Source organism: Wasmannia auropunctata, unplaced genomic scaffold, assembly GCF_000956235.1.
Source record: "Wasmannia auropunctata unplaced genomic scaffold, wasmannia.A_1.0 LD335709.1, whole genome shotgun sequence".
NCBI classification, from domain to species: domain Eukaryota; kingdom Metazoa; phylum Arthropoda; class Insecta; order Hymenoptera; family Formicidae; genus Wasmannia; species Wasmannia auropunctata.
In genome coordinates, this window is record NW_012027181.1 from 1,325,649 (window position 1) to 1,345,848 (window position 20,200).

Below are 20,200 nucleotides of genomic sequence, written 5' to 3' on the forward strand. Positions count from 1 at the left end.
CTTTGCAAAGGCAAATAAAAAAATGTGAAACAAAATAATAAATCGGCATATGGATAATATGTATAATTGTATATGATTATATGGTGATCCTTTTTGCCAGAATTACTTTTAGTTTCATGTAGATGTTAGAATTATTTTATTTCTTCATATCTTTCAGCGTTCCTTTGCAGATTATTATCATAGGATATTACAATTACAGGATTGGTAATGTATATTTACTACTTACATGGTACATTATTTATATATAGTCGTATATATATAATATAGCATTATATATTTTTATATATATAATGTATGTATACGTGTAAATCTCTTTGTGTCGCGTGTGTTTATATGGAAAGGTGTGCATAACTATTGAACAATAATGTATCTTTTTCTTTTATTCTGGAAGTGTGTTTCACCCATGTTCCATTAAAACCGCAGTGGTCAAACATGACACTGATACAATGATAATTATCTTCAATTAGTACAACAACTATATTCGTTAATCGTTCTCTACAATTTCATTTGGCTAAGATTTAGTTTCAAAGTGAAATATAGTACCAGGGCATGTTACTGACCTTCTCTCTCGACATAACATTTTTTTTTTAATATGTAATATATACAGCTGGATCACTGCAAGATCAACTGTGGAGTACCAAAAGAAAAAACAGGAGAAAAACGAAAGTCTCGCGCGATGGAGAAGACGACAGAGAATGAGACGAGCGTGCGTTCGCTCTTTTTTACGTAATACAAATTCTCTTGGACATAGTAGTAATGCGATCTTTTTTTTCGCTGGTATAAACTTTCGCTTTTCGCACTTTGAAATGAAAAGACTACATATACTATAATACGTCGAGGTGTAATGACGAAAACAAAGAAAAAGACGAGATATCTACGTGATACAAATTTACGCAGCATACGATACCTTACACTTAGGAATGTTGAAGGTAGGACGTGCCACAAAAATTAATTTCTGTTTTTTCTTTTTGGCTGCCTGTCGCACCTCATCTATTCGATCCTGATGCATCGGCGTGGTACTTTATACATGCGACATAAATATTTCAAAAGGGAAAAAAGAGAAACACACAAGTGTTTTAACAAAACATGACTCTGTCGTGTTCCTAGAAATATCGTGATCTAATTTACCTTAATACTCGCATAAATTTAGGTCCGTAGTCCGTAAACAAGCTACATAATGATTAACGATCAGTAACCTCGAATAAGAGATATTATGCACACACACACATTAGATGCGAAACGAGTAGAAAATATTACAAAAAAAAAAACTATGGTATGTACGAACTATGGTACGGTACGAACCACAGACGTAATACGACCTGGTTACGTCTATGGTACGAACGACGGTGAACAGTGGACGATGTCGTGCTGGACTTTGTTATCAAATTATCTTTAATGTATTCCTCTCGGGAAACCTCCAGTTGTCTGTAATTAGTCGTCTTACGCAATTAACAACGAAAGGTCAAAAGCATGATACATGATGCAGATCGCGGGCAAACTACTTTATGCATTTCAGTTGCACGTTTATTAGTGAGACAATAAGGTCTTGCCGTTTCAATTTCGCTGTTCTAATAATTTACTTTACGATTCATTCGCGTTTACGCAAAAATCAAGCCTGATTTGTGTGTGGCGATGACACGCGTGTCTTTCGTATTTATGCATTCAAGCAAATGTACATATAGGTAGATCTAGAACGATGCAATATGTTGTATTATAGGTACGCCAAAAACATATTCTGAGATGCCTACAGTTTTTTTTTCCCTTCCCCATCTTCGGATCTCGTCGTTACAATACTGATACAACGATACGCGATCTACCCCGATCTCTAAAAAGATGCTCTTATTACAAGTTGCAATTTTGCAAGGGCTCCTTATTTCATCACTCGTGATTCATCACACGCTAGAATGTTTCGAAGGTGAAAGAAAAAGAAAAGGACCGACCTCCAAAAAGGCATGTTTACACATGTGGTGAGATTGAGAGAAATTTCACCGAAAAAAAAGAAAAAAATAAACAAGCAAGCGCCGAATAATCTGTACATGAAATCACGATGTAATCGAGTTGATCTACAGTTGATTTTGCTTCCGAATTACGATACTGCCCAAAAAAGCTTGCTTCCTGTTAGTAGCCAAAAGAAAGGCACGTAGACGCACACATATATACATGTGCCGGTAAAAGACAGGGAAATTATTACTTTGCTCACACAACGTACATATATCTTCTTTTATTGTGCAACGATAAATTCAATGGAAAAATCTTGATAAATCGCATTTAAAAAAAAAAAGAGAAAAAAATTTTTTCCATGTTTTCGTAGTCTTTTTTTTTTTTAAATAATATATAATTCTTTCAATCTTTTTCACGCAAAAATCTCCGCGTTGGAATAGCTATTTAAACCGTGAAATATAACTCTGTTTGCTCGACGTCTCCCCTATATAAATTACAGATTCACATTTAGGTAGCGTGTGATAGCGTATTAATGCCTTTCTCTCAACGCACATTTCGCTATTCGTTACACTATTTATCATGATCTAAACGTGGCAATTCATCGTTTTTCTAATATGATATTCATTCGCATTCGCTTTGACGATATTTAAGCTAACAAAAACAATCTCGTTCTACCTAAACTTTATAGAAAAGTAGACTTTGTTGATCTGTCTCCTTAAATGTATCTCACATACCGTAACCTTGGTAGGCTGCGGTGGACGCGTACACTTGTGCGGGTGTACCGTATACGTTTTGAGGCGTGTAGCCGGGTGCCATCATTCCTGGCGCCGCGGTCAGCATTAGCTGAGGTTCCGCTGCAACGTAAAGACATGTTAATGTTAACCGAAAATGCACCGGCTTTGCACGATATTTATAAGACGTATACTCGCGAAAATATTAAAAAAAGAAGATCACTCACGCATAATCATAGGCTTATGTTCCTGATGATCACCTTCTTCCATGCGTCGGCTTTCGGCCTCTTCTAATTTATCGACCTGTTCAACATATTTAACACTGCCGTGAATACTGCCAGTGAAATATAAGTGATACAAAGGGCGCAAAGAGTTGGACGTACGATATTCTCTTACGATTAATTCTTCTTACCTTAGTGATATATTCCCGCGCGACTTGTATAAGATACGGCATTGCGAAATGTAAAATGCGATGTCTCCATGCGAGCTCCAAGATGACGTCCGGATGAAGTAAATCGTAACAATGAAATAGGCATGCTGCGAAGCAGTCCTTCGATCCCCTTTCCAGGAACCACTCGAGTAATTCTTCAGCGACCTCTGGATTCCGGGATTCCGCCGCGTATTCCATGGCATCCCTGTCATCGAAAATTGGCAATTAATAAGATTCGCACATATATACGTATCATATAAATGTATTTTCAATTTGAATAAAATGCATCGCGTTATTAAGCGTCACCTAAATAGTCGATCCTTCTTGCAAAGCTCCACGGACTGCTTCCATCTGTTGTTACCCTTGTACAGGTATGCGGCGATTCTCCTGAACTCGATCAATTCGTGTTTCTCGAGCTGCTGCGCTAACGCGATATTATCAAAATTATCGAACGCGTCGATCGATGTTCGGAGACCTTGGTAATCCTCTTCGTCGATCAGCAAGCCGTTTAAGGCTTCGTTGATGGCTTTGTTGTTGAGAGCCTGAACCGATCTCAGGTACGGCTTCACCAGCTGCAGATGGTCGGTTCGCGTGAAATACGCCACCGATCTGGTATGATCCATGCGCGGTGCGAGCACGAGCAGTATATCGTTCAGAAGTAGGGGTTTAAATTCCACGTAAAACTGTATAGCCTTATAGTAAAGCTCGACGTTCGCGACTTTGGTGATTACGTCTTTGAAGTGACCCTCCCGCCAAGCCTCGGTAGGATGCTGCATCATCGCGAGGACCGCGTTGTCGTACTCCTCGTACTTGTCGTACAGGAACACCAACTCGGCCCACAAATGCGCTTGTTCCGCTGCGCGTAGCACCTGCAAGTCAATCAAGTGTTTTCGTTTAAATTTCGAATTGAACGCTTAACGAGTTTTGCTGACTGACTTTCGCATTGAATTCGGGACGAAAACCCACCTTCGGTATATTGACGCGCGACCAGAAGAGTTCCAGATGTTCCCTCATTCGTTGAGGCTTGTATTTACTGTAGAGTATAGCTAGCTCGGTAAACATTCCCATGTGAGCCCGTTCGAGTCCCAGAGCGGCCTCCAGAAGATTAATGAGCTCCTCGAAGTGCCCGCGATCTTGATAGTAATTGATCAGATCCTCGAGCTCGTCCGCGTGCACGACTATGTGCAGGCCGCACATTTGGGCCAGGCGGAATTCGCCGCTGTCCACGCAGGCGAAACAGACCTCCTTCCAGGTGCGCGTCGAGTTGGCCTTGCGCGCGCTGTCGACGGCGCCTTGGAACTCCTTCAGATGGACCAGCGTTATAGCTAGACGCGCGAAGTTCGACACGTTGTTGTAGAGGAGCTTCGCGGCGTCGTACATCTTGTCGTCGAAACATCTATCGCCAATCTGTGTAGAAAGGGTAAAACAGTTCGTGAGAGGAGTCGAGCTGCAGGCGAACGACTCTTTACTTACCTTCTGTATGTCGGCGTGGTTAGGGCCAGATATAAACTCCTCGAGATCCGCAAGCCTGTTGGTCCGCGCGTACGCGTATATCAATTCGCTCTCGATGTAGGACTCGCGTGCCTTCTTGCGGGCCATTTGGAGATAGCGAACCAAGTCCTCCCAGTGTGAGGTGCGATGCGCCGTCTCCACCACGTCCATGTACGCGGACGGGTCGTCCGCTTTGATGAAGCTGTCGATCGACTCCTTAACCAGACCCTGCTGCAGCTGAGCCCTGGCGAGCTGCGACCATACCGGCGGCTCGTTGCATCTAAGCGAGAAACGATTTATTTAAGTAAATTGTATAAAAGAAAAAATATTTAAACAAATTGTATATACATTTTTTACTTTATGTATATAAAGATATACCATACCTTTCTGCGAACTCGTAAGCTCTGTCCAAGTTGCCGACCTGTTCAATTAGAACCTGGATAGCCGATGTGTTGACGTCAAATTTCTTGAAGATCGCGAAAGCTTCCTCGTAAAGCTCATTGTTAATAGCAATGTTGGCGATATCTGGGGCGTCGTAATTATCCAAGCGATTAATGTATTCCATGACGCGCGTACGATCGGCCTTGATGGCTGTTAATATCAAGAGATTCTGCAAGTTACGGTGGTCGCTGAACACGCTGCTGTCCAGCACTATCTTCTCGAGCAGCTCGATCAACTCGTTAGGCAGGTCGGCCGTCATGAAAGCCTTGACGGTAACCGAGATATCTTCGGGATCCTGCGTCTCGGATAACGCCGTTTGAACAACTTGATCGATTAATGGCCGCTTGTACGGATTGCTCTCCAACAGCACCTCCGCCCAAAGATCGGGATCTCGACGTCTCACTAGATATCGGGCCTCGCTCTTGAACAGGCTGTTCTCGTTGCACACGCTTATCAGCTCGCGGTCGCACTGGCCGCGCTCGTACGCGATGCACGCCAAGTGGGGATCGCGCTTCTCGCAGTACTTGCCGACGACTCTGCTGTCGTAGAATTGATTCTCCTTGAGAAATCGTTCCGGATTGTTGTTGCTGTCGATGTAGATCTTGGCCAGGGCGTTGTGCGTAGCCGGCTCCACGCAGCCCTCGTGAACGCGGGACTCCAGCCACGGCAGCAGCAGCTTCAGCCGGTTCCTCTTTTCCACCTCCTCGACCAGCTCGTCGGTGGAGAATTGTCCGCGCACCACCAGTATCAGATTCTTGATGATGTCTTCCGAGCAGTCGACGTCCAGCAGACCGCCCACGACCACCGGTAGACGCGACGGATTCACCTTCTGGACGTATATCTCGATGTACTTCTGCAGGTTATTGCGATAAAGGTAGAGAACGAGGTCGTGAACGAAGTCGAATCGGTCGCACACGATTATCAGAGGCAACTGATCGGACAGCTTCGCCTCCTTCAGGAAGTTCTTCACGCGCTCCGGATTGTAGCAGTTGCTCTCCCGACATATACGCTCCACTTCCTTGATCTGGCCGGTCTTGCACGCCGCCTGGATGTACTTGAAGTGCACCTCTTGGTCCTGGCTGAAATTCACGATGGATCCCAAGAAGTAGAACAGGCCCTCGTAAGACTTGAAACTCTCGAATAGATCTATCAGCGCTTTAGTCGTCAATTGCTCGTGATACTTGGTCGCGATCTGTATGCAGATTTGCAAGTTCTGCCGTATGTTGGCCGTTAACATGGCCTTCAGGCACTCGAGGGAATCCTCCACGGACAGAGTGCCGAAGAAACCCACGAGCCAGTCGGGCGAGAGCAAATGCGTGTGCACCACCGCTCGCTTGATGTCATACAAATCTGTGTAGTGCTCGAGGGCGCGTTGCAGCAGGCCGGCCTTCTCGCACAATTGCGCGACGTGAGCTCGGTCGTAATGGGTAAACATTTGATTGCCCAATATAGCGTCAGCCACTTGCGGGGCGGACATTAAATTCATCTCTAAGAGACGGGTCTGTAAGGCACCCTCGCTCGGCCGATTGTTCTTCAGCGCGTCCAGCAGGAACGCCGTGCACTGCTGCACCATGTTCTGCTCCATAAATATATCGACGATCTGATTGATGTCGGCCAACGGCTCGTCGTCCTGAACCAGCATCTGCGCGAACGCGACACCCTGGTCGGGATTGATCCTCATGACGTTCCGTAGGAGGAATATGTAGTCGGGCGTGTACGAGACCTTCTTGGCGTACAGCACGATCTTCTGAAACTGCCCGGTCTCCGCGAAGCACTGGATGACCTTGTTGGGGACGTTGGCTCTCAGATAAACGCTGAGCGCCAACGTGGGATCCGCCTGCTTCACCAGATCTCCCAACTCTTCGCTGCACTCCAGCTTGTCCTCCTTCAGCCACTTTTCCAGCAGCTGTTTACGTCCCTGCACCAGCACCGGCCGACACAGCTCCAACGACTCGTACTTGTTCAGCTGTCCCTGATCCAGAAGAATGCCGAAGTACTGTAGGAGGGGAGATGTTTGGCCCTGAGTAGCGGGGACCTGCTGAAATCGCTGGATGGTCGCGGGCGTTCTGAGTATTCCCTTGGGAGCGTTGGCGGCGACCTTCGCCGCCTCCGCGTACTGACCGTTCTGAAAGAGCATGTTGAATTTCCTCACGAACAGATCCTCCGCGCCCGACAGATTGTTCCTCACGGCCATTCTCAGCGCCAGTTCCGAATTCTGCAGCACGCCGTTGATGTACGGGATTATGTTCTCCTCGTCCACGGAGACGGACAGGACCTGGCCCTTCCGATTCACCCCTATTATACCGCCGGACGCCTCGTGCGGCGCGGTGACGAAGATCGTCTCTCCCGAGATACGATTCATAAATATACAGGTCGCGGACTCGATATCGTACATATGTATATAACCGTACTTCGTGATTAGATATATGACGTCGTACTTGGAGCTGACTTGCATGGCGACGGGGAAGTCGTTGCCGGCCTCGGGTGGGAAGAACACGTCCACCGCTTTCTTGGGAAACGGATGGTTGCCGGCGGGCGGCTGGCCCACCTCGATGATGTGAAGCTTCGCGCCCTGGACCGTTCTGACGGCGAAGCAGAACAGGTTGCTGGGCTCCCCGTTACCCTCCATCTTGAACTGGGCGAACGAGGCGGCGTGTCCCTCGATCGGCTGCGAGCACTTCCGCTCCACCGAGTAGAGCTGCATCGCGCCGACCACGCGGTTGTGCTGCGCCGAGATGCCGATCAACAGCAGCCACGTCTGCTTCGGATCCGTCCGGTAATTGATGATCTGGCAGCCGTTCAACGACGAGTGACGCTCGAACATCTTGTTCGGCGTCGAGTCGCCCTCCATGGACCAGTGGTACACCGCGGTCTCCGTCACCAGTGCCAGCGTGTTCAACGATATCCATTTCCAAAAGACCACGTCCTCCGTCATTGTGTGAGCCTTCATCTTCGACTTCATCTCGATGTTGAAGATCTGAAGCGTCTTCATGGCTAGTCAAAATAGAAATATTCCTTAATAACTCTCACTTTCTCTTTCTGCTAAAGAATATCATCGAGGCGCGCTTCAAGAAAAGGCGTGCAACAGATTGACAATACTGCCTTCAGGCTACGAATAAAGAATCGAAGAATCAAAGCTCTCTACGTTTATCACTGAACACCTTCTTCTGAGATTGCAGAGCGCTCGCACACGCGCGTATACATACCTTTCAGAGCGATGACTTTACTAGCGGGATTCATAATTGCGGAATCAGCGGATATCGGTCTCCTGATGGGATTGGCGGAATCGTTCATGTCGATGATCACTACCTGGGCGGTATCGCCCACCTTCTCCCTGACACAGATGAACTTGTCAGACTCCATAGTGAGGGTGTTAAAGCTGACATTGCTGGCGTTAATACCTACAGCCGTAAGCTGCAAAAATAAGAGACACATAGATTGTCCTGCGTTCTTCAAAGCTCACTTTTCTTGGTCAAGGATCACAACGCGATTCGAATACACGGCTGGTTTAACACGTCGATTGTTTTCCGAGAGGGCGGAAAGGTGTTTATTATTGAAGCCAACTTTATTGACAGTGCATTTCTTAAGTCTTGTGTCTACGATGCTAATCGTTTCGAGATCTCGGACGGAGAAAGAATTGCGTTGGTCAATTGGCCGAATTCAAACGTGATTTGTTGATTTATTTCTATCCGAGATCTCTGAGCAATTTTTAGGATAGCGGACGCGAGGCTTTGTAACAATAGAAAAAGCGTATACATGTACTCTCCAACAATTGTTTAATAACGATTACGGATTTTTAAACTGTCCGCCACAGCCAGCTATGATCAGATCAGACAGAATGTCAGCGAAATTAATTTTGAAGCAATCCAACAATGTGTATGCGTTTACGCAACCATATGTTTTGCTAAAATAAAGCGTGTGTCAAATTGCGGCGCGCCGAGTGCACGGGCACGATTTCCGTCATCCTGACGAGTGGCAACGTGAACAACGCGTGGGAAAGAAGCAAGGGCATTCGTTCACATTTTCCGCGTTATCCGAATAGCGATGTCGTCAAGACAACGGGAGGAATGTGTCCCCTCCCCCCCTCCCCGGGATAAGGTGCAACAGTTTCGGGTAAAAGCGGAAACGAGGGGCGTATGCGGCCGGGCGATAGCATCCGCTCGTCGGCGGGGACGAGAATACGGGAGAGTGAACGATAGGAAAAAAAAAAAGAAAAAAAAAGAGACGGCTCTCTCTCTCTCTCTCGGAGATCTGCACGCCTGGTCCGCGATATCGTGGATCATAAATTAAATTCCAGGCGGATATCGCGTCGGCGGGATAACCTGTGCCATGAAATCCGCCGCGACGCGAGCGCGAGGCGAGTCGGCGAAGAGTCGGGTGTGTAACGTCATCGGGTCTCGGGGAGAGGGGGGGGAGAGACGTTGCAACTGTCAAAGTAAACGTCAGCTCCGAAATATTGCACATCCGTTCCGTGGAGAGAGAAAGAGAGAGAGAGACAGAAAGAGATGAGTAAATCCGTCGATACATCGACGGATAGAGATGTACGCGAGAGTAAGAGAAAGAGAGAGACTGGGAGAGCGAAGGAAGGAAGGAGGGAGGGAGAGAGAGAGAGAGAACGAGAGATGCGGGGGCAGAGAAAATGTCCGGTGCTCCGAGAGAGAGAAAGGCCGACGTGGTACACGAATGCCGATGACGGGGCTTACGCGGGCCCCTCGCGCGCGCGCGCGCGCGCAGGGGAAATATCGCGCAACGTTACGTTACCTGCAGGTGTTCCTGAAACCTTATAGGTAGTAGCTGCGTCATTTTCGCCGTGGATTCCGGAGAGTCCGCCGTGGCGAAGTTCTCTGCCGTCCCCGCCGTGGTGCGGTTTTTTGAGCCCCCGTGCGCGCGGCTAGAGAATACGCGCGATCTCTCGCGACTCGCGTGCAAGCCCTCTCGCACGTTCACTCGCTCCCTCGAGCCTCACTCGATCCGGTGCCCCCCGGGTCGTCGTCGTCGTCGTCGTCGTGTGCGCCTCTCTCTCTGTCCCGCCCGGTGAGATGCTCGGCATCAATTCGTCGAAGCGCGGAAAAACCGACTGACCGAGCGAGGAGCGGACTGCGGCGGAGCGGAGAGCGCGAGCGTTAACGTCGCTACTCGTCGCCGCTGACACCCATCATGGCCGCCGCCAACGCCGCCCCTCTTGCTGTCTCGAAATAGTTCCCCGCGTTACCGAAGGACTCCCACCCGCGGAGGGATCGCCGTAGCGCGTCGGCCGCGAGCCAAAAGGTCCGACCGTTCACGATCGCTGAATGATAACGCCGCCGAGCGATCTCCTGTCCTCTGGCCCAGGACGGTCGAGCGCCGGACGATCGCGATGACGTTAGCGAAAAGAGAGATAGATAGATAGATAGAGAGAGAGAGTCGAGCGCACGGCGCGAGCGCCCCGACACCAGCGGAAGAATACAAGCAACGATTTGACACGATTGGACTCGGTGGCGAATCTCGCGCATCTCCCCCTCTTCCCCCTCCCCACCTGCCCACGTCGCTGACACGAGTGAAACCGCAACGGCGCACGAGTGCGTAACGTACCTCCACGCGTCGATTACGAGTAGTCTCTTTCCCCTCCCCTCCTTCCCCTCTTCCTTTACATTCTCTCTCTAATTAAAATACTTCTTTTCTCTCCTATAAAACGTCTCGAAGGTTATCGCCGAGGTTACATTGGACGCGATTAGGACGCGACTGAAGGGAATGGCAGAGAGATAGTTGAGCTCGGTTGAAAGTACTTTATTCTCCAGCAGCTTTAATATCTTAGCTTTAATTCATGGCTTTAGTATCTTAACTTAAATTCATGACTTTAGTACGATAGCTTTAGTTCTTGATCCTCAAGATGTATGAACACGCATGTTACGCTCGGGTGACAAAAAAACAAAAAGAAAGTAAAGCACTTTTTTAGTCAAACAAGCCGAAGCCCATGTCATCGTCCTCGGATTCAGATTCTTCCTTAGCCGGCTTCTTTTCCTCTGTTGAAATAAAAATTATTCGTTACTTTCACGTGCATTCAGTATTTCTATAAATACACTTCGAAATGAGTGTCAAATAAGTATATACGTCCCAAGTAAATGTTTCACGCTTTAAGGCAAAATGTAATTGGTTAACTTTCAAAGTTAATCGATAAACCTACCCTTCTTCTCTTCGGCCGGAGCTGCCGCACCAGCGGCAGGGGCTGCAGGGGCACCAGCGGCGACCGCTCCGCCGACTGGCATGGACGACAGTTTTTCCCTGCCTAAAATTGCAAAACGATAATGAGTTCGACTTGAGGTGACACATAGATCTATATCAACTCGACGAGTCTCAATTTCTGACTTTTAACCCGTGAATATCGCGACTTTGTAACAGATTTTGAGTTGAAAATCGAGAGGTGTGAGTTGGAATTATGAGAAAAACGGTAATCCAATGTTTTGTTCTACAAGCTTCTACTCAGTTTGGTTCTCGGAAAGACAGTAAGGTGTCCCTAGGCGTTTTGAGGAACGCGTCGACGTACCCTTGGTAATCAGTTCGTCCATGGACTTTCCATTCAATTCGGTAATGACCTTCTTCAGCTTCTCAGCATCGGTCTCGATTCCCACCGACGACAGGATCTTCTCGATGTCATTCTGGCTTGGCGAGGCCTTGCCTCCCAAAACTGCCAGCATGTAAGCGGCCACGTAACGCATTCTGCAAAAAAAAAAAAAAAAACGGTACATTAAAACGCGAGGTAATTCATAGAATATGACTACTCTAAATGCTAATTGTCCTCAGATGGAAAGTAGTGTGTCATCACGATCGTTCAGTCGAAAGATGGTGATATACTTTGCGATCATCATGAAATAAGCTTCTATAAATACTGTACCCGACAGGAGAAAAATATTTGACTTATATAAAGAACTATATAAACATCAATCGCGTGATCGGAGCGTGACAAGTGTCTGTATATCGTGCGGATATTGATATATCTGTACCGAGCCATAACCTATCGCACTTGGCGCGCGAACTCCAGTTCTAAATCTCTATTTTCCGCGAGAAGCCTCACATTACTCTCGGAATCTCACGCTTAACGCTTGCGGTTCAGCGGAATTTAGCTAATTCAACTCGAAGAAAGGTGAAAGAAGCGAGATATCGGTCACACATCGCGTCTTCTGGATCGCTCGCGGTATCCGCGCGTAATAAACGCGACGGCGTGGAAGGCATCCATCGATACGACGAATTGCAAAGTGCGATCGAACGGGCACGTTAATTATCTCGAGCCGTAGATATTCGAAAGATCCGGAATGCGGAATATTATTCTTTGCGAAAGTGTAATTCAAGTGTATACGTACTTTTAAGTCTCGCGACACGAAACGTGAACTCCGCCAAAAGCAATGTCGAAACGTGCACGAGTCTGCACCGGAAGAGTCGGAGAGGAACAGGGAGAAGTTAATGTGACGAAATGACGATAGAGGATTCGCGTGTCGCGCCCTCTCGAATTCGGATGAACTTACAAACCAAATATGTATGTCGATTAGTTACGTAGTTTAAAAAGTTGACAAGTGTATATACATTTGATTTAAAATTTCCAAAAAAATTATCAAATTTTTTTCAATTATTTTAAAATTTTACAAAATTTATATATAACTTTTTAGAAATTTCTTAAATTTTTATGCAAAAAATTCTTGTTATAAATAATAAGTTAATATGTTGGTTATTCGTACGAATTTACCCATTGAACGTTTAGCTTACGGTTTTTACAGGTAGGGCGCGGCACGTGTCGAAGCAAGTGGCACATGTTGAAATCAAAACAGATTCCTCGTTGCAAGGAATCCAATTGAATCCAATTAAATTCCTCTCACGCCTTCTTGATTGAAATAAATTACTAGATAAATTATTAAGTAGGTTGCTCCGTGCGGAAGGAACCAACTTGTCTTTCGATAGAGTTCAACCTCACTGCTTCTTTTACTCCACGTGCTTCTCTGTAAAGAGAACATCGTGATGCAGCTTTTTTCACAATAATTAAAGATTATAATGGTTATAAATGACCCGGCCGGCTGACCCTCGCGAGAAGGCAGGTGCCATTCAGGAAAACGCTTAAATGACTGATCAGTATCCAATATATAGTTAAAGACACTCAGGCGAATAATATATATGGGTTCTTTCAAAAAGGATATCCAAGTAAAAAAAAAAAAAAAAACAAATGTGTTGAGAACTTTTAAGAAACTTTACAAAAGATATGAGAAGGGATGTTTCACAGATGTGAGCCTTTCAGATTATCTCATTTTGGATCCATATTCGTTGTATTATATACAGTTGATTAAAAGAAGACATTTAAATATATATATATATATATATATATTACAATCACCAAGTTAGTCTGATAAATTCTTAGAAAGAAGAAAGCCGGGAATATCAATCGCTAGAAAATTCACTTTTAATTTTTTAATATAACGTATTACAAAAGAGTGTATGGATTTATACTTATTCACTAATACCGTCTGCAGTCAAATAAATGCAACTTAATTCATAATATCTGAATAGTACTTACACTTTCGAACTGAATTAAGCAATCCTTAAACTAATACAGGTAAACTTACTTCGGCTTTATTACAATTGATAATCGAGTGTCAATTCAATGATGTGATTGTAATATTCAATTAAGCGGATATCTATATTAGATATGTATTAAAATTTTTTTTTTCTTATTGCAATTTCTCCTAAAATTATTTATGGCTGCGTTCCGTTGTTTACCGTCAGTGCTGAAAAAAAAATCTAATAGTGACGCGTGTTTTTTTTCCCGCACTGACAGCGAACGCGGGAGCGGCAGCGTTACATATATCTCGGCCGTGTTTCAGTATACAGTCGCCAGTCGATGAAAATCTAGAATTCACACATATATTATAGACTTTCATTACTGAAAACGTACATCGAAACGCGGCCCTTATCTGATATAAATTATATACGAAAATATAACAAATTGCGGTATATAAAATTTACAAGAATTTATGCGCGTAAAATATTAATAAGCGTGGCGCAACAGATCTATATGTACGCAAAAAAAAACATCCTAGAAAACTATAATTGAGAAACTAATCAACTTGGAGAACATTAAAAATTTGCGTTCAACATTGACAACTCTCGCGAGAATTAAGGAAAAGTATCGTTGTACGTGTTTCAAAATACTGTTGAGTATCAGTCGTGAAATATTTATGCGACAAGAGAGTTCGAGCATAGAAAGATATTGTTGTCTTAAGCATACTGTCCTAAATTATCGGATATCGCATTTTTTTTTTTCGCAGAAGATACTTCCGTTAAGATACTTGCGAAATTTAGCTCGAATCATTCGAAGCAAGAACAAAACCAATCAATCTGTCTTACGAACGTCGCATCTCGTTTAATCATTCAATTGAATTAGCTTGAACAGAATTCTAAATTCTAGAATAATCAGCTACACTTTATAAAAATAGCTTTCGTTCAGTTAACCGTCTAAATTTTTTTAAAAAGAGTACACAAAGAACATGATCACGATAGTTTAATTGTAGTTAATATTTATTAATATTAGTACTCGTTCTACTTAAACAAAAAAAAAACATCCAACACTCTAGTCCAACAAGATTTCAATAATCTTTGCGTTAGAAACAAAAAAATTCTTCGCGAGTTAACATTTCCTCTGTGCGCGGGAAAAGCAAAGATAATTCTAAATCATAATTTCTAAGTTAAATTCGGAATTTACCGTTGAAGACATCTAACACTGATAATTGAAAAATATTATCAAAAATATCAATTTGAAGATCCATCAGAAAAAGTCCTTATTGAAAATGTCGTTGCATCTGCTATTAAGGCATCTTGCGTATTGTATGCTTTCTTATCATGATAATATCATCGTCTAATAGACCTTACATTAGTTCATCTATTATATTGTCTCGGCGTTATTATCATTTTCAATAGAATTCGCTCTATCCTCTTCGTCGAATATCGATCCGTCGTCGGACAACTCGTGTTCCTGGCTCATCAAGATGTACTTGGTTTGTGCATTGATGTCGCGTTCCTTTTTATGAGACTTTTTAATCGAAGTCGTATACTGCAGTTTGATCAGATTCATGGCTCTCAAGCTGTTCGGAGGTGTCGCAGTCAGAAACTTGGATTTCGTGGTGTTTTGCGCATTCTCCATGTTATCCGCTTCTCGACTCGTAGATGGTTGAGAATCGTCGTAAGCGGCCTCTTTATAACTCTTATCCTTTTCCTTTTCGCGCATAGTACCGCACATCTCTTCGTCGGCGCAGCAATTGTCTCCGCGATGCTTCAGGGATGAAGTTGCAGGTCCCTCCAACATCCTCTCGTCACTCGCAAAACTGACATGTCCGCTCTCGTCGACAATGTACGACCGTCGTTTCTTCTTCAAAATCGGCCTCCTGCTGAGACTGTGCTTGTCCTTCTTGTGCGACTTCTTAATAGAGTCGATGTTGCACAGCAACTCCGTCGTCGACATATTTATCGGAGTCGATCTACCTTCGTTCTTGTCCTTCGGATTTGCAGCGTCCGCCGCCTGTGGGCTCACATCGGTCCCCGATCTTTCAACGTTATCGCGTTCCGATGCAGGATCCTCGTTCTTCCTCAGGCCTCCTCTGAAGCCACGTGCGACGGGCGTCTCGCATCTGAAGCAGTCAATTTCCTTCGACGCCGCCTGCGCGGATTCATCGTCTTCCAGTGACGTCTCGTCCGCGGAATTCGTAACGGGGCGCTGCTTTTTAATAGGAGTAAAAATCTTAAAGTCATTTACATTTTCGCATGCCAAAGGCATGAAGGCACTTAACGTCTTAGGCGTACTACTCTGCAGGAACATTCGTTCAGGAACATTGCGTTCAGGAACTGACTTCTGCCTCTTCTTCAGCGGCATCGTACCGGGAGATTCCTTCGATTCGAGAGACTCGCGCAAGCTTCTGCCAATGTTTTCCTCCTCGTATCTGCTTCTTCGTAGCGAATCATTTCTTCTCTTACGATAAACACGGCGCTCGATGAAAGTGAACGTTCTCTTGCTATGTTTGTCCTTTTTATGTGACTTTTTAACCGAATTAAAATCGAGCAGCAAGAGTCTACTTGAATTTACGTTTTCGGGTGTGCTCGGTCGATCGACCTCGGAATTCCGCGGGCTCGGGATTGGGCGTATCGCATCGGCCGTCTGACTCTCGGCATCCTGATCAATATCACAAATACCCTCAAGTGACGTCTCGGATTTTGTCAATTCCACTTTCTGATCGAGATCTTTCGTCTTGAATAACGTTCTCCTATTTCCGTGTTTCACCTTTTTGTGCGACTTCTTGATCGATTCTGTCAACACGTGCTTTAACAGGTTCACGTCGTTCTCGGGTGTAACTACTTTGCCGGCATTTTGAGATTTACTTGGATTAGATTCTGGAGACGCCATTCTGTTATCACTCGTTAAGTTGACACCCGACAATTCCCTCTGCAACGATAATTGACTTACTTCTTCATTGCAAACATTCTCGTTGGAATGATCTTCCTTTTCATCGTTATCATCTGTGGAACATATGCTGGCTTGCATACTCTCGTCACAATCGTTGGAATCAATATCCTGGGTTTTATCACTTTCTATTTGATCTAATCCACTTTCCAACGAATCGTCCTTCGTCGACGTGGATTCCTTTCGTACACTGTCGTCAGAATCTGATGTAGTGTCGCAACGTTTATCGTAAATAAGCGTTCTCTTGATATTTCTGTTCTTCTTCTGAGATTCATTTTCGGAAGCGGTACTCGAACTAGTTTCAGCAGTCATACCTATTCCCGAAGATTCTATCGTTGTTCGTGGAAGTAAGTCATCATTTTTTACAAAAATATCCATTCGCTGAGTAGAAGATTGTTCCTCATGGCAATACGATTTATCCTGTTAAAACATATTGCAATTTTAGTGTGTCGATTATATGAGTAATGAAAAGCAGATATATAGATTTTCTTATAAAATTTGTAATTAATTTTGAGAAGGAAGAAAAAATGTCTATGATTTTATCTATTTTTACTTTGTAAATAAAATATACATACTTTGTAAGTAAAAACAGATAAAATCATAAACATTTTCTTCTTTCTCAAAATTAATTACAAATTTTATAAGAAATAATCTATACATTAGCTTTTCATTACTTTTAAAAATATCTGTTTTTTTTATCTATTTTTTATTTGTAAGTAAAACAGAAATTTCAGTGTGTCAATTACAAAAATAATCAAAAGCTGATATATAGATTATTTCTTATAAAATTTGTAATTAATTTTGAGAAGGAAGAAAAAATGTCTATAATTGTATCTATTTTTACTTTGTAAAATATACATACTTTGTAAATTTATACATTTATACTTTGTAAGTAAAAAAATAGATAAAATCATAAACATTTTTTCTTCCTTCTCAAAATTAATTACAAATTTTATAAGAAATAATCTATATATTAGCTTTCCATTACTTTTAAAAATATTTGTTTTTTTTATCTATTTTTAATTTGTAAGTAAAACAGAAATTTCAATTGTCAATGTGTGTCAATTACAAAAAAAGTAATGAAAAGCTGATATATAGATTATTTCTTATGAAATTTGTAATTAATTTTGAGAAGGAAGAAAAAATGTCCTAACAATTAAATTTAAAAATAAGAGCAGCAAAGCATAAGGCAATAAGGAAATTATTAATTGTTTATATACCTTCTTGTGGCTCTTCTTGATAGCACTTAAACTTTCTGGAATTACATTTATCATATTCACAGGTGTGTGTGGCCTAGCATCTACTTCCTGATTAAATTCCTGAGTCAGATTCCTGGGTGTACTCGCAGATATAACACGGCTGGGTCCTTTCGATCCAGTGAATGAGCATAAGGGAGATACTCCGTGATGTTCGTCGATACTTTTGTCGGTTCTTTTCTTTCGTTCCTTTCCGAGCAACGACATCAAATAAGCCGTTCTCGTCGGTGCGGACGCATTTTCAGTTCTACTGCTCGACCCCCTGATATATTTCCGACTTTGTTGAGGCGTTTTATTCTGATTTTCGTCGATAGATTCCGCGGATGTAACCGGGACATTATTGTCGGGTGAATCGGTCGAACTTAAAGTTAGTACGGACAAAGGTGTATCGCTGATCGAACTGATGGAATTTTCGTCGCAACTGCTCCTCTTTGGACTCGGGGACGAGTCAAAGTTGAGCGACTTTCTTATTCCTACGGATTCGTGACGAAAGGAACTGTTAGTGGAGCTGAGCGCTCTCATTATTTTGCCCGATCTGGACATTTCAATTGGCTTGTATATACAATAAGGATCACAATCCACATTCGAATTTGGCGATCGTAACCAAATGTCCATCCTGGCAGAATCAACGAGGCAGGTTTTACCCATTTTGTACTGAAATAGATATTTATTTTTTCGCGGATACTGCTTGACCGACGTTCTAGGCAATTTAAATTGACACGGCTGTAACTTTTTTTCGCTCGACGACATCAGGTTCAGATCTATGATCATATCGTGCTCTAATTCCGGGCTGGAGGCACTGTCTTTGCTGCTATTGCTGCAAACGTTATACATCTTTGCTAACGTCTGCTCACTCAATTATCTTTGTTAGCATATGTAATACACTTATGTCATACATACACAGGAATGCACGTATGGAATTATATATATGCACCCACGTGTGCAGTAGTATATGTGTAACTATTTCACCGAAGGATTAGTCTCTGTGATGTTTTTTTATGAGAATTGCAAAACCAATTGTGCTTTCCTTCTTGCAAAGATTCCTATAACAAAAAAGATTCAAAGAATAACATGTAAATTATTAATTGCATATCACATTGTGTCCTAAGCTTTATTACATCAAGATAAGAGACTTGTAATTAATATATACAGTGTATTTGGTTTAAGTACAATATTCAATTCTTTTTTAAATTATAGTTATTTAACATTTTTTGAATTATAGTTAGTTAAAAACTTGTTTAGATAAGTTATTTTAATAAAATTAAAAGCATTAAGAAATAATATAAAGCTTTTGTTTTAAGTTATTATACAGATCTTACAAAAAATAACTTATATTTGAAAAATTTTTGTATAATTCTGTTATATTTATAAAATAGAATATGTGTACTTAAATAAAAAAAAAAGTTCTCACTTTCTTCATATATTTATAGATTTAATATATTAATATATTAGATAATAGATTTAATATATTAATATGTTATGTTATTATTATATATCATAATATAGAATTAATATATTTATAGATTTGAGTTATTATCAATAAGAACTACAAAATCTCTTTTAGATAATGCTCGAGGAAACAGAACACAATGCGTAGAATAAATATCCCGTGAATGTGCGCACGCATATGAGCAAGAGGATGTTGCCGATTAAAAAAAAAAAAGATAAATAGATGAAATAGAGAGAATGTACACGTCTAAATTTAAAGTACAAATAAATATAAAGTACAAATAAATATCGCGCATTTTAGAGATATCTCCTTACGTTTTTGGTGCCGCGGCTCACGACTCCTCGTGATAAATCCACAATGTGGCCGCCGCAATGAGCAGCCGAGGTCTACTCATGACAAATCACCATCGAAAACATACTTTCCACTCCTGTCGCAGCGTTCCCAGATTCAGCGGCGATACGCGCAATGCGAGCCTCTCTTTCGGAATTTAGGCACCGAGAGAACCGATCACGGAATCGGTCAATGGGTACACGTCACGTAAGCACCAGTTAAGCACACCAAAGCACACGTCCGGCTTATCTTTGTTCTGAATTCCTCTCGCGGCGGCGGCTCTCGCTCTCGCTCCCGGCTCCCCTCGCGTATTCCCGTAGGTAGCCCATAGTGCACGGTGTTGCGAGATGGACGACAGTCGCGTAAATGAGAACGCCAGCAGACATCGTCATAGACTACGCGACTACACTTCCGCCATGGCAAGATTGCCTCCACTCATGGATCTCCATAACTAGACGCGGAAATCGCTAATTGCCACGTGGCTGACGCGCGGCAAAATGTGACGTGATAGCCAAATAGACGTGTCATCTTTCTAGGAGCTGTTAAATTTATTGACTACCGCGTCGCATTTTGCGACGCGCGGCGAGCGTTTCCGCGTCCAGCGTGCAACAACCACGTTCACATGTCACATCGGCCGATGCCCAGAAGTTGTCCAGTTGC

At 43.2% G+C, this 20,200-nt stretch overlaps 3 protein-coding genes across 3 annotated transcripts; all 3 read right to left on the reverse strand.

The window, feature by feature from the left end:
* Nucleotides 1-119: 119 nt before the first annotated feature.
* LOC105456359 (clathrin heavy chain) lies at nucleotides 120-10,293 on the reverse strand. The gene is made up of 9 exons (XM_011700327.1): nucleotides 9,796-10,293; nucleotides 8,241-8,448; nucleotides 4,977-8,028; nucleotides 4,576-4,873; nucleotides 4,069-4,509; nucleotides 3,409-3,971; nucleotides 3,085-3,307; nucleotides 2,900-2,975; nucleotides 120-2,795 (listed from the first exon to the last, which is right to left on the reverse strand). The coding sequence occupies exons 1-9, from the start codon at nucleotides 9,835-9,837 to the stop codon at nucleotides 2,668-2,670; spliced, it is 5,031 nt and encodes a 1,676-aa protein (XP_011698629.1). The 5' UTR covers nucleotides 9,838-10,293; the 3' UTR covers nucleotides 120-2,667.
* A 491-nt stretch (nucleotides 10,294-10,784) lies between these two features.
* On the reverse strand, nucleotides 10,785-12,480 carry LOC105456360 (60S acidic ribosomal protein P2). The gene is made up of 4 exons (XM_011700329.1): nucleotides 12,372-12,480; nucleotides 11,558-11,730; nucleotides 11,198-11,299; nucleotides 10,785-11,036 (listed from the first exon to the last, which is right to left on the reverse strand). The coding sequence occupies exons 2-4, from the start codon at nucleotides 11,727-11,729 to the stop codon at nucleotides 10,966-10,968; spliced, it is 345 nt and encodes a 114-aa protein (XP_011698631.1). The 5' UTR covers nucleotide 11,730; nucleotides 12,372-12,480; the 3' UTR covers nucleotides 10,785-10,965.
* Nucleotides 12,481-14,238: 1,758 nt separating this feature from the next.
* LOC105456361 (dentin sialophosphoprotein-like) lies at nucleotides 14,239-19,856 on the reverse strand. The gene is made up of 3 exons (XM_011700330.1): nucleotides 19,525-19,856; nucleotides 17,725-18,803; nucleotides 14,239-16,924 (listed from the first exon to the last, which is right to left on the reverse strand). The coding sequence occupies exons 2-3, from the start codon at nucleotides 18,592-18,594 to the stop codon at nucleotides 14,936-14,938; spliced, it is 2,859 nt and encodes a 952-aa protein (XP_011698632.1). The 5' UTR covers nucleotides 18,595-18,803; nucleotides 19,525-19,856; the 3' UTR covers nucleotides 14,239-14,935.
* Between the last annotated feature and the right edge of the window lie 344 nt (nucleotides 19,857-20,200).

Excerpts from the sequence above, each read along its gene's own strand:
- LOC105456361 (XM_011700330.1), bottom strand. The coding sequence starts at position 18,594 with ATGTATAACGTTTGCAGCAATAGCAGCAAAGACAGTGCCTCCAGCCCG. Across the intron at positions 16,925-17,724 it reads TCAAGAAGAGCCACAAGAAG|GATAAATCGTATTGCCATGA; the intron begins GTATATAAACAA and ends ATGTTTTAACAG.
- LOC105456359 (XM_011700327.1), bottom strand. The coding sequence starts at position 9,837 with ATGACGCAGCTACTACCTATAAGGTTTCAGGAACACCTGCAG. Across the intron at positions 8,449-9,795 it reads GGTTTCAGGAACACCTGCAG|CTTACGGCTGTAGGTATTAA; the intron begins GTAACGTAACGT and ends TTATTTTTGCAG. Across the intron at positions 2,976-3,084 it reads CGCGGGAATATATCACTAAG|GTCGATAAATTAGAAGAGGC; the intron begins GTAAGAAGAATT and ends TATGTTGAACAG.
- LOC105456360 (XM_011700329.1), bottom strand. The coding sequence starts at position 11,729 with ATGCGTTACGTGGCCGCTTACATGCTGGCAGTTTTGGGAGGCAAGGCC. Across the intron at positions 11,300-11,557 it reads GGACGAACTGATTACCAAGG|GCAGGGAAAAACTGTCGTCC; the intron begins GTACGTCGACGC and ends TTGCAATTTTAG. Across the intron at positions 11,037-11,197 it reads TCCGGCCGAAGAGAAGAAGG|AGGAAAAGAAGCCGGCTAAG; the intron begins GTAGGTTTATCG and ends TTATTTCAACAG.